This window comes from Atta cephalotes (genome assembly GCF_000143395.1).
Source record: "Atta cephalotes unplaced genomic scaffold scaffold00005, whole genome shotgun sequence".
NCBI classification, from domain to species: domain Eukaryota; kingdom Metazoa; phylum Arthropoda; class Insecta; order Hymenoptera; family Formicidae; genus Atta; species Atta cephalotes.
This window is the reverse complement of record NW_012130069.1, coordinates 4,938,823-4,950,676: the sequence shown is the minus strand read 5'-3', so window position 1 is coordinate 4,950,676 and position 11,854 is coordinate 4,938,823. Positions and strand designations below refer to the sequence as shown.

Here is an 11,854-nt window from a genome sequence, read left to right as displayed (position 1 = left end):
CATCTGAGAGTAATCTATGCAAATTTCAAGTGAATCGATTAAGAATTATAAAAATTATCGTGTACATCGAAAATTTCATTTTGAGAAAAACCCGTTTAAAGTTTTTGGAACTTTTTATTTATAAGATTATAAATCGGAATTGTGTCTTAGTCTGCAATGCCTGCGCCATATAAAAGTGGCAACATCTATCTGCTAAAATTTGTTTCTTTGAAAACTTAAATTTCCTTTATTTGCTCGACGTCCGCTTGGAGCAGATTCAGCAGCGAGATGAGGCGATGCAAGATATTAGCTCTAACGAGATTATACAGTTACGAGACCGACTTAAAACTATTGAAATTGAATATTCTTAACAATATAAAATATAAATTTAAGTAAAAAAAAAAATTCGATTTTTTTTCAAACCTTAAGAATAGTGGTTCCCCTTTAAATATCTGTTAAGTATTTAAATATTTAATAGATATTTAATAGATATTTAATAGATATTTATATTTGCAATTCGTTTAAGTTCGTTGAACAAAATCCAATTTAAGAGCTGTTCTTTGAGAAGATCTAAGCACAAAAACAGTTATAACTCACATTGTTGAACATTTCCTCTGCTATTTCTCCGATTAGACGAGCGTCTTCGGGATCAGCCCTTGATCCAATCCACGCGTACACAATACCAGTTCCTTCATCAGAATTGTTAAATGGCACATTTAAAAGATAACTGCAAACAAAAAAAGATAAAATATTTTACAAACGGAATGTAATCATACGTACTTAATGAAATATGTCTTACCAGAAAGCAGGATTTAATAACGTCGAATCCGCCGGTATTTGAATGAGCCGAGTACATAAGGCACTGCCGTTACTTCGTAGATGATAGAACTCTACTTTGTTACTACCTGCAGCTTTCGGCTGTTTACGTTTGCCTTGATGAATGATGAACTTTCGTTTGAAGTAACTCATGAACTTTAGATTTTCTTGCTGTTGATGTGTCCTTACAACTTCCAGGTTTTCCCCGAATAGTGATTTAAATTTCTTTTGCAGACTGAAACAAAAAAGATATGATTCACCTTATATTGACAATCACAGATTGAATAAATCTGTAGAACATAAATCTGTAAAAATCGCAGATTAGATAAATGTATCTATAGTCTTTACCTAAACGTAAATGTCAGCCATCCCATGTTTCCCGCGTCTCTGCCTTGCCAGAAATACACCGTGCACTGATAATCGTCTTCGTATTGCTCCTCACCGTCTTCGTTTTCAGTTATATCCAGTGGCTGATTTAATCAAAAGCAAAATGGCAATTAATCGTAAATTTGATAGCTTTGCATTGATATGATGATATATTTTACGTACCATCCAATATCGGCATAAGAAAACATAACAATCTGCACTGTAAAAATGTCCTAACTCTTCCTCCGGTAGGCGTACAAATTTTTTTCCTTCTAACACTAATGCTTCCATTCCTTCCAAATCATCGTTCCATTCCGCCATGAGTTGATACGCTTCGGCAGCCGACATTAATGGTTGTCGCGGCATAAATAAAGCAGCCAAATCCGCCTAAATATTGTATTAAAAAATAAATAAATTTAAACAATAAGAATCATATTTTAGACCATACATGTGAGAACACAATCAATACGAACTAGAAATGCCGGTTGAAGCTAGATCTTTAATGCTTAAATAATATAAATTCAATGTAAATTATATATGTGTATATATATATATATATATATACATACTATACATGCATATATATCATATTTGTAGTCATTTGAACTTAAGTAAACTTAAACTAATCTTAAATAAAAATAATATAATAAAACAAAAATGCATTATTATGAAATGTAAATGTACCTTTGTTTCCTGTTGTTTAGCCCATTTAGTAAGATCCGCTCCAGTTTTAGCGACCGATTCAGCTGTTCTAGTAAAGTCCACAGCGATTACTTCATCCCATCCGGTAAATTTAGATTTGAATATCTATATAATATATAAAGCAAATATTTTTCAATAAAAAGAGTTTATAAATTGAATTTTTATAAATTAAAGTTAAAAAAGCATATTCACTTGTGATTCAGTGCCTTCTTGCAATCTCGTTACCATCGCGTATTCTGGTCTTTCTATCATATTAAATAATTCTTGAGATAGTTTTACAGCAGCGGCGCGTACTAATCTCGTCGATTTTTTACCAAACCTAAAGCATGCGTGTAATCAATTTAATCAATATAGATTTAAGAGAATTAAGATTTAAGAAACACATTCTCTGCACTTACCAAACATACACATCTAAATAGCAATCTAATATATACACATTGCGATTGTTTAGCAAGGTATTCGTTAACTTTCCGTGAGGAACTTCGACCTGCGGAAGTTCCAGATAACCCATTCCAAGTTGAACTTGATATAATCTAGGCACGAGAGGCACAAAATTTGGATCCACATGCTCCTATTGTAAAAGTAAAGCGAAACAATTAACAGCATAATATACACGATCGAAGGAATAATTATTAAATATATTAAAAATAAGATGAATTAAATAAAATTTCAAACTTATGTATAGATAGTATAATATTTTTATTATTGCTATGTATATTATAAAAAGGAAGCTTACAACAATTTGCAGATTTTGTTGTTCGTACTCTTCCACTCCTAAATACAACAAGAATTCTTCGGATTCGACACCCATGACGTCCGTTAAAATTTCAGCTTTATTTTTCCGTTCGTTCTTATTAATTTTCTCTGCCATCAGTCGTGCCTTTGATTTTAATGTGCTCTTCGCTTTCTTCCCGTACCACATGAATATCTTATTTCCCGTATCAAGAACAAATACATAACCGGGATCCAAAGATTCGATACAAACTGGAACTGGTTCTAAATGTATAGAAGCTCCTGCTGCGTGTACTCTATATAAACGAGTAATCGCTGGCTGAAAAAAAATTCAATGTAACTTAAAATTCCTCTTTGAAAATTTATATAATTATGATATAAGAATTAAGCTCACTGTATCTTCCACTGTATAAAAACCAGACGACGTGCGACCGCCTTCGATATAAGTGATACCCGAATCAAACAGCATCAGAAATTCATCCGATTCATCTCCTTGTTCTTCCCTAATTGTTCGACATTGAGCGCCTAAGTAGTTTCTCAGATTTACGGCGTGAATTGCTGCACATGCTCTTTTATCTAACTATGAGAACAAGTTGTTATTAAATTAATCGTATCCAGTTTATATATACAATAAGTTACGTGAAATAATTCATTCAGTTTTAATCTTTTTTCTATTATCCTGATTCAAAGGTATACATACTGTGGCCTTTTCTCCGATCCAAAAATAGATTGCCCAGGTTAACGATCCACCTTCGTCTATTCCGGTTTTCAGAATGATGTAACAATCGCCTTCATAAAATTTACCGTGTGCTACCTCTTCGATCTCATTCGGCAGAAAGTTCTCTATTTCCCAGATCGATAAACCAGGTATTTGACCTGCGTCTTCATCAAAAAATTCGGAATAATCCAACGGTGGTTTCTCTAAAGCTTCATCCCATCGCTTGGGTCTAAAGTATTAATCATTAATTAGTAATATGTAAAAAATTAATCTATTAAGAATCTATCAAGAAAAATATGAGAAAAATCCACATCGAAAAACAAAAGTGACATAAAAAATTCATAGTTCTACTCACTTCAGGGATTCTGCTTTCGATTCCTCACATTCTTTATCCTTGTTCTTCTCTTTTGCTATGTCCTTCATACCCTATAAAAACAATCATAATTGTAAATTTCTTCGTATATAAATATTGTAATGTGTTATTGTAAACTAATAAGATGATGACATACCTTAAGAATTTTTGCTTGATCTTGATCAGCTTCCTCCTGATCTCTTCTTCTTCTCAATCTCATTTTACGCGCGATTGGATCTTTACTATCTATAATTCAAAAATGTATTTTTATTTTAAATACAAAATAATAAATTTTGCCATTTTATTTTTTCTGATGCTTATAATATATACGTACTAGCAGCTTGAATTGGAGCTGGTACATTAGCACCAGCGAGACGTAACTGATGCTGCAACGAGAAATCAATGTTGTAAAATTCAATACCCGATCCTCTTTGTACTTCTGTCGGTTTTGGTGGCATTACTAAATTTGGATTGTCTCGCAAATCTAGCTGTTCTAGATCGGTGAGAAGATGAATGGCATCCGGTACAGTAATCAATCGGTTTGAAGTTAATATTAATTGCTTTAATGAGCCACATCTAAAATATATATATATATTCCTTTTTGTAATATTATTTAAAAGAAAAAATTTTTATTTTTCTTACAGTAAGATAAGAAAAAAATAACAACTCACCTGCATAATCCTTCTGGTATCATTTCTAAATGATTGTTAGCAGCAGAGAAAACCTGCAAAGATGATAATTTTCCTATTCCAGAAGGTATGCCCTCAAAATCTAATTCATTATCATTTAAATACAATCTTCTTAATGTGGAAATCTTGCACAAAGCGGCTGGTATTGCACTTAATTTGTTTCGCGATACGTTCAGAATCTCCAATCTCGTCCACAATTCTAAAAGATGTCTTCTTATTAGTTCATGCAAAACTATATAACTAGGATAATTATAAAAGTTCAATGTATTCACCAATCGCTGTTGATAATTCTATTATATGATTGCCACTCAAATTTAAACGGCGCAAATTCGACAAGGAATAAAGCGCATCAGGCACTCGGGGTAAATTATTTTGTGACAAATCTAGCTCTTGCAAATTAGTTAACGTTTCTAGACTAGAAGGTATATTATTCAATGTTCGTTGTGTGTCCCGCATTTGTAACGTTGTTAAATTCATTAATGATGGCAATTGTCTGAAACAATATGAGAAAAATAAAGAAATTCTTCTTAGAAAAAAAAATTCAAAGATTGATATGAAAATTTTGTCTTCTACCTTAATTGGAAATGACCTAAGGGGTTATGATTCAGATTTAAAGTCTGTAAATTAGCCAAACGTCGAGTCTGTGGTGGTACTGTTTCCAGTTTATTGTGACTAAGATCCAAAAACAATAAATCTGTCAAGTGAATGAACAATGTATTTGGTATCGTTTCGATACTGAAAGAATAAAAATAACATTAGAACTTCTTCGATAATTATTCTATGATCTAATAACATACAGTTGTTAATACGTACTGATTATGGCTTAAATTAAGATTGAGCAAAGAACGTGCTCTTTCTAGGCCTTCAGGTACCTCCTTCAAATTGTTGTGACTTAAATCTAAGGTTGTCAATTCCTCTAAATGAAACAATTCTGCCGGTATACCACTGGATTTGATATTATTATGCCTTATGTTCAAAGTCCTGAGGCAACCCAATTCTGTTAATTCGCCATATAAACGTTCCAATTTGTTTTTGACAAGTGATAGATGTTCCTAATGAATGATTAAATATATTAATACGATCCTTAAATAGTTACTTAAATAACTCGACAAATTTTTTTTTATTAAAGTTTATGCAAACAATGATAATGATATAGAAATATTTTTTATATGTAAACAAATATTGTCATACAATTTTTTTCAAGTAATGCTTTACCAGTTTCAACAATTTGCCCATCTCTTCTGGGATCTCCGTCAAATTTGTTTTGTCTAATTTCAGCCATTGTATTCCAGTCATAAGACGCACAGATTCAGGAAATTTACCATCCTAGAAGAATATCGAAAAATAATCTTTATTACTATTAGCTAAATCTAAATCTAAATCCTAAATCTTATCTCAACCAAGTTGAGATATTGATGGATCAAAAGTGGCATGTCATTCAGTTTTAATCATCTTTTTTTATACTAGAGCAGAAATAAATTACGCTTAATAAAAATTATTATTATTAAATGTTAACAAAGTTAGTTCAATATAAAAACAAAATAAAATTTTAAAAATCCTGAACAGAATCAGGGACATAATTGAAGCGTGTTTCAAAGATTCTTTCGCGATTTTCTGCGAGGTTAACCTCTGTGAAAATCTCTGACGGTACTCACGCCAAAATCATTGCTGCTGAAGTCCACGCCTCGCACGAACGGCAGCACCCCGGTATTCGCCATCGCCCCTACCGGTTAATTGCTGCACGACGACGACGACGAGGACTTGTGTCGGGAACACGAGAATCACGTCCCAGAAATGAGTCCCGCTAAGTCATAAGTGTCGGCGCGCCGCGTCCATCCGAATTTGCCGATCGTCAGGCAGAGCAGTGTCTCCGCTGGTCACCACTCCTCGCCGCGCTTTATCGCGCCATGCGTCACCACGGTCCGCGACCAGGATCGTCCAGGACCCAGGACTCTGCAGGACTCGCTCTGGCGTCTCAACTGTCGCAGTGTCTCGATCGAGCGTGCCCGGGTGCCGGCACGACGCACATCACGACTGGGACTACTGGGACTAATTGAGAATACTGGGACACGGATGACGATGACGACAGTTGGATGTGCCGCGGGGGACGGACTTTAACCGTGTCGCGATCCGGAACAAACCGGAGCGAACAGTGTTTCACTCCGTCGAGGGCACAATCATGCCCGTCGTTCCGCGACAGCCAGTTCGTGGCTTGGGATCGTCAGGAACGAGAACGTGAATCTCGTAGACACGAAACCGGCGTCGGGGGACAATGGGACGTGGGACGTGGGAATGAGGACCGATCCTCTGGCCTCCGGTTTGAGTCCGGCTTCGGCGCGACGATCGGCGTTTCCAGGCGTTTCGTTCTATATGAATGAAAAAAAAGAATGAAGTATTTCCGCAAGGCGCGGCATGTCATCCTAATATTTAAATGTTAAAATGTATTTGCAGAATCGAGAGAATTTCCTCGCATTCCTGCGCTCTCATGAGATGTATGTAAATTGATGTAAATGTGACACGTGAAGTGCGCGCGTATTCGAGGACATTTGAGATGTGTTTTTATCTATGTTATCTACTCACATGTTATGTACTCACGTGTCAGAACTGTTGGTCATTTGAGAGACTTATAATATTCATATACGTTCTCAGCAAAGAGAATGGATTAAAATGAATTGAAATTTTTTCTATCCGAATGCGTATTTTAAATAGCACCCAGCAAACGAGAATGGATTAAAATGGATTGAAATTTTTTTCCGAATGCGTATTTTAAATAGCGAATATTTTTTTTTATTTAATTGGATTCTATTGGATTCAATTAGATTTCAATTGGATGCAATTGGATTGAAAAACTGCATTTCCTATTCAAAATTATTTTAAATTGAACAATATTACGTTTATATTTACATACAATGCACAGAAAAAGTTAATATTATTTTTAGATTGAAAGGCGTAGAGATATATGCTCCATGCAATTCTTATAAATGAATAAAATGCATTCGTTTTAACATTTCAATATTTCTGAATCAATATTTCTGAAAATCTGAAGCCATTTCAATTCATTTCAATCCATTTTCGTTTGCTGGGTTACTGCTGCTTTTTTTAATTATTATTTATTATTACATTGTATATATTACCTCACATTAATACTTATTAAATACAATAAATTAAATATTACTTAAAATAAATTATTTAATTAATAAATTTAATTAATAAATTAAATATAATAAATATAATTTATTGAAATTAACCCAGTTGATGAAAAAAACTCGAATCTTATATTTTTAAGAAATTTGTAAGTTGAAGTAATGAAGTTTTAACCATTTTTAAGAAGTTTTTACATTTTTAATTTATAAAAGATTTAAAAAAAAATTTTAACTATTCACAATTTTATAAGTTTTTTAAAATTCGAAAATTATAGAATGAAAATTTTCAGAATTTACATATAATGAATTCTAGAAAAGATGTAGACTTTTTTTTTAATTCTACTGCAAATATATTATTATTATTATATCTATATAATACAATGAGAGAGAGATAATAATAATAATAATAATAAAGTTTAATTGCTGTAAACTAGTAGATAGACATATTGGCTACGTTTTTAAGGTACATTTAATTTAATCATTAATTTAATCATTGTGTGTTATTGCTAAATTCACTTTTTTCATAAAAATATATTTTTCTGATGTTACGATTGGCGTAAAAATCATATGCGAGTCACGTCTTATCGCGACTGAATTCATATCACTACGAAGGTGTTCTCAATGCGTTCCGGAACTTTAAACAAATTGCTGTATCACAACTGTATACATATAATTATTGATATTTAGGGTACGGTCCACTTGATGCTTCGAAGCATTTGATTGATCAATCGGAAGAAAGAATTTTACTAATTGACCAATCAAAAAATGTTTCAAAACATTTATAGCATCAAGTAGCCTTAATTCTCTGAAAATTCAAAGAAAAATAAAGACGAAACGTACGAAAGATTTAAATTAAATTTTATAAACAAAAGTTTTCCTGCAGCATTTAAAAATACTTATTATTAAATATAAAATATCGACTTGATTACCGCTTTTCATCAAATGAAAAAATAATTAATAATAAAAAGAAAACAACTGAGTCATATTGCGTTGACTCTTTGTCCACATTCCATCATGACAATCATATAATTCATTAATTTATTAAAGATATTCTTGACATAAAATTTCAGGTAAAGCGTAAATCTTATAGATTTGAGCATCTCTGTTCATCCTGCGCGAAGTTACGTAACTCTTTCATGCCATTCTTCGTTTCCATTCCCCTCCTTCGTGCGCGTAAAAAGTCCAGCAGGCGCGATCATCGAGTCATCGAGTATTATCGAGATCATCCTCGTGGGAATGGCGGCATGGACAGCGGTGCGGGGAATCTCGCCTCGAGTCACAGGTATGTATTATGGAATTAGAAATCCGTCCCACGCGGTTTCGTTAGCTTCGTATCGCGCGCTCGTGTACGAAACGTAACGAAACTTGAGTCGCGTTGTATATACCGGCGTATTACCGGCCGAGGCTGTGCGTACTTTTTCGCTCTCTCTGGTGCTCTTTAGCATGAGAGAGAGGGAAAGAGAAAGAGAGAACGTGCGAGTGCACCGCGCTGTGCCGTGAAGAACGTGCTGCTCGATGTGAGCAAGAAACGTTGAGCAAGCATCTTTCACGAGTCTCGGCCGTGTTAATCTTAAGACACAACTACGAAAGCGGGGCGCATTCACGCTCATTCTTGTGTATATGGCTTCAGTTGAGGAGCTAGATCATCAGGTCGACAGCGGCATGGGCAGCAGCGACGCGCGCTCTCCTGAGGTGAAGTCGCTCCTCCCTGACGATGAGGATGATGACGAGGAGGTATAGATGAGAACGTTTTTATGCACAGGGAGAGAAAGATGATCGCTTGGAGGACAGAATTGTGAACTTGTGTTATGACATTTGTAAAATCCAGAATATTTTGAAGGATCAATAAGAATCTTCAGGATCCTCCATGTGATCTTGCTGATCTCCTTTGGTATCTTGTGATACCAAGGATCACTGAGAAGTATTATTTAATAATAAAAGAAAAACCGGCTTTCTGTCCCTTTGTCTGGTATCAATATTTATAACTATATCATCTATGCACATTGTATACTTTCTGCTCGATTAAGATTTACATGAATGTGATGCTTTCCTTGTCTAAGATTAAAATTAATGAAATGGTTATAATATCTTATGATATTTTTGTTGCTCCCTCTAATTAATAGTAACAAAGTAATTGCTATTTTTCCATTATATGTTTTATTATTTAGGAGTTAATTAATGAAATTATTCCTTTTGATCCAGGATGAGAGCTTAACGGAGAGATTATTAGGACTTACTGAAATGTTTCCTGAGCCAGTACGTAACTTTGGATACAATGTTGGAACCTGCCTATACACATGTATCAAAGGTAATTATTTTCTTAAGCCTAATTTTACAAAGTGCTTTCTGTTTCTTGCTTTTTACCTCTTTGCTTCTTATCTTATTTTTCGTTTTTTATTGCTTGAGAAAAGTTGATCAATTTCAGAAACAAGAAATAATTATCAATAAAACGAATATTGATAAAATGGTTGCAAAAATGAAAAAAAGCAAGAAGTAAAAAGTAAGAAATGGGAAACAAAATTGTAGAGTAGGATTTAAGTTTTAAGATACAAATATATTTTTCAAGATATGTAATAAAACTAGCAACTGATAAAACAAGAATGATTATACATTTATACAAATATATCTTTGCAGGTTTATATGCATATTCGTGTTCAGCCACATGGCTAGTCTTCAGTTCGTCTACAATTCTTTTCGCGCCAATTATCTTTGAGATGGAACGCGCACAGATGGAAGACTTGCAACGTACGCAGCAGAAGCAAGTTCTCTTAGGCCCTAACACAGCTCTGTCTGGTGTAAACACCACGGGTCTTCCAATGGCACCGCCTGTTCAGCGATAGACCATTATATTATAAATTTACACGTGCACGCATACAAGGACACGTACAGAAATGCCCATTCTACCAAAAAAAAATAATAAATCATTCGAGTTTCCTCACTCAATTATTTATTAGCGCAGCTCTGATACATCATCGAAACTTTTACGTAAATCGCGAATAAATGATTTCTATTGAATGACAACTTGCGTGAATCGAGCGCGTGTAATTATTTCTTTAATTGGAGTAACTCTTGCAGAGTTGCGCGATACGAAAAATTTAGAGTAAATATAAATTTGGTTTGTTCAATCGAAGAACATTGAATTGCAACATTTGTTGGTCTAGTCCACTTTCTACACTTACACACATATACTTACACACATGTTGTTTTGATAATTTTTACTAAAAACCAACATGTATTGTGGTATTGCGTGACATTTTATTTTATTAAATACGTTGCGGTGGCGGCGGTGATAGCGCTTCGTTTAACAAAAAGGAAACGACTCCGTCATTCTGTTCGCTTCGTAAATAAATGATTGAGAAAAAAATTGAGCAATTATTTGTTACTAGTTACTACATACGTTGCTGAAAACGCGGTAGTCATATCGCGAGTGTTATTATCTTTAATATGTCTTGTCTGTTATATTGTAATTTCAAAAGAACAAATAAAAGATATAGTAAAGTAGTGTCTTTAATTGCATCGTGTCATATCGATCTTTCGTCGTGTAATATTTCTGTAAAGTTAACAAATAAAAGAGCCTTATATACCATCTATTTTTTCCATAATTGTTTCATTATATAATTTATATTTGGAAAAAATACGATTTCCAATAAAAATAAATATTAAGACAATAAATTAATTATAAATATAAGACAATAAATATCATTAAATATAAAAATAAATATTAAAAAAAACAAAAACAAACAAATCATAAACAATTAAATAATAAGTATTACAATACACACATTTACTTATACACATACACACACACACACACACACACGCATACATATATATATATATATATATATATATTGGGTTGGCAAGAAAGTAATTGCGTTTTTTTGAAAGGCATCTATCACTAAAAACCGCAATTACTTTCGTACTAACCAATGTAAGTATATCTTGATAGAGTAAAATTTCAGCTTTAAGAATCTCTTTTTTTAAATTGCGATACGACAATTTTTAATGGAGATATGAGCAATTAAAGTCAAGATAATCCTTTTATTTAATCTGCAATAACTTAGTAATCAAAAATCGTAGGAATTATATTTAAAAAACGATTTTGTAGGGAAAGTATCAAGCTTTCACGATAGTCGAAAATTTTCTCAAATTTGTTTTGCGCACGTTACAAACCCACAAAGTGAGAAGGAAATTTTCCGTCTTTTTCATCTCGTAATTTTTGGTATGTAAAAATTATCAAACTCGTATAAACTTAAAAAATGTGGTAAGCACTTTTACAAGTAGAAATTTCAAGCTTTAAAATCCTTTTTTTAAATTTAATCTTTTTTTAATTTAATTTTTATTCTATTCATTGACG

At 33.2% G+C, this 11,854-nt stretch overlaps 2 protein-coding genes across 2 annotated transcripts in view; one reads left to right on the top strand and one right to left on the bottom strand.

Annotated features, from left to right (window-relative positions):
• LOC105626354 (protein flightless-1) overlaps positions 1–6,072 on the bottom strand; it is an 8,646-nt gene extending 2,574 nt beyond the window's left edge. The window contains exons 1-19 of the mRNA XM_012207656.1: positions 6,010–6,072; positions 5,570–5,680; positions 5,168–5,406; positions 4,928–5,089; positions 4,627–4,847; positions 4,337–4,553; positions 4,000–4,241; positions 3,823–3,911; positions 3,669–3,739; positions 3,296–3,542; positions 2,990–3,175; positions 2,600–2,914; positions 2,262–2,434; positions 2,056–2,182; positions 1,846–1,968; positions 1,345–1,548; positions 1,144–1,265; positions 779–1,030; positions 577–706 (exon numbers count right to left, since the gene is read on the bottom strand). Coding sequence (XP_012063046.1) covers positions 577–706; positions 779–1,030; positions 1,144–1,265; positions 1,345–1,548; positions 1,846–1,968; positions 2,056–2,182; positions 2,262–2,434; positions 2,600–2,914; positions 2,990–3,175; positions 3,296–3,542; positions 3,669–3,739; positions 3,823–3,911; positions 4,000–4,241; positions 4,337–4,553; positions 4,627–4,847; positions 4,928–5,089; positions 5,168–5,406; positions 5,570–5,680; positions 6,010–6,072 — 3,294 coding nt within the window. The remainder of the gene's footprint in view (positions 1–576; positions 707–778; positions 1,031–1,143; positions 1,266–1,344; positions 1,549–1,845; positions 1,969–2,055; positions 2,183–2,261; positions 2,435–2,599; positions 2,915–2,989; positions 3,176–3,295; positions 3,543–3,668; positions 3,740–3,822; positions 3,912–3,999; positions 4,242–4,336; positions 4,554–4,626; positions 4,848–4,927; positions 5,090–5,167; positions 5,407–5,569; positions 5,681–6,009) is intronic.
• A 3,045-nt stretch (positions 6,073–9,117) lies between these two features.
• LOC105626355 (mitochondrial import receptor subunit TOM22 homolog) lies at positions 9,118–10,337 on the top strand. The gene is made up of 3 exons (XM_012207657.1): positions 9,118–9,231; positions 9,700–9,805; positions 10,132–10,337. The coding sequence occupies exons 1-3, from the start codon at positions 9,118–9,120 to the stop codon at positions 10,335–10,337; spliced, it is 426 nt and encodes a 141-aa protein (XP_012063047.1).
• The last annotated feature ends 1,517 nt before the right edge of the window (positions 10,338–11,854 follow it).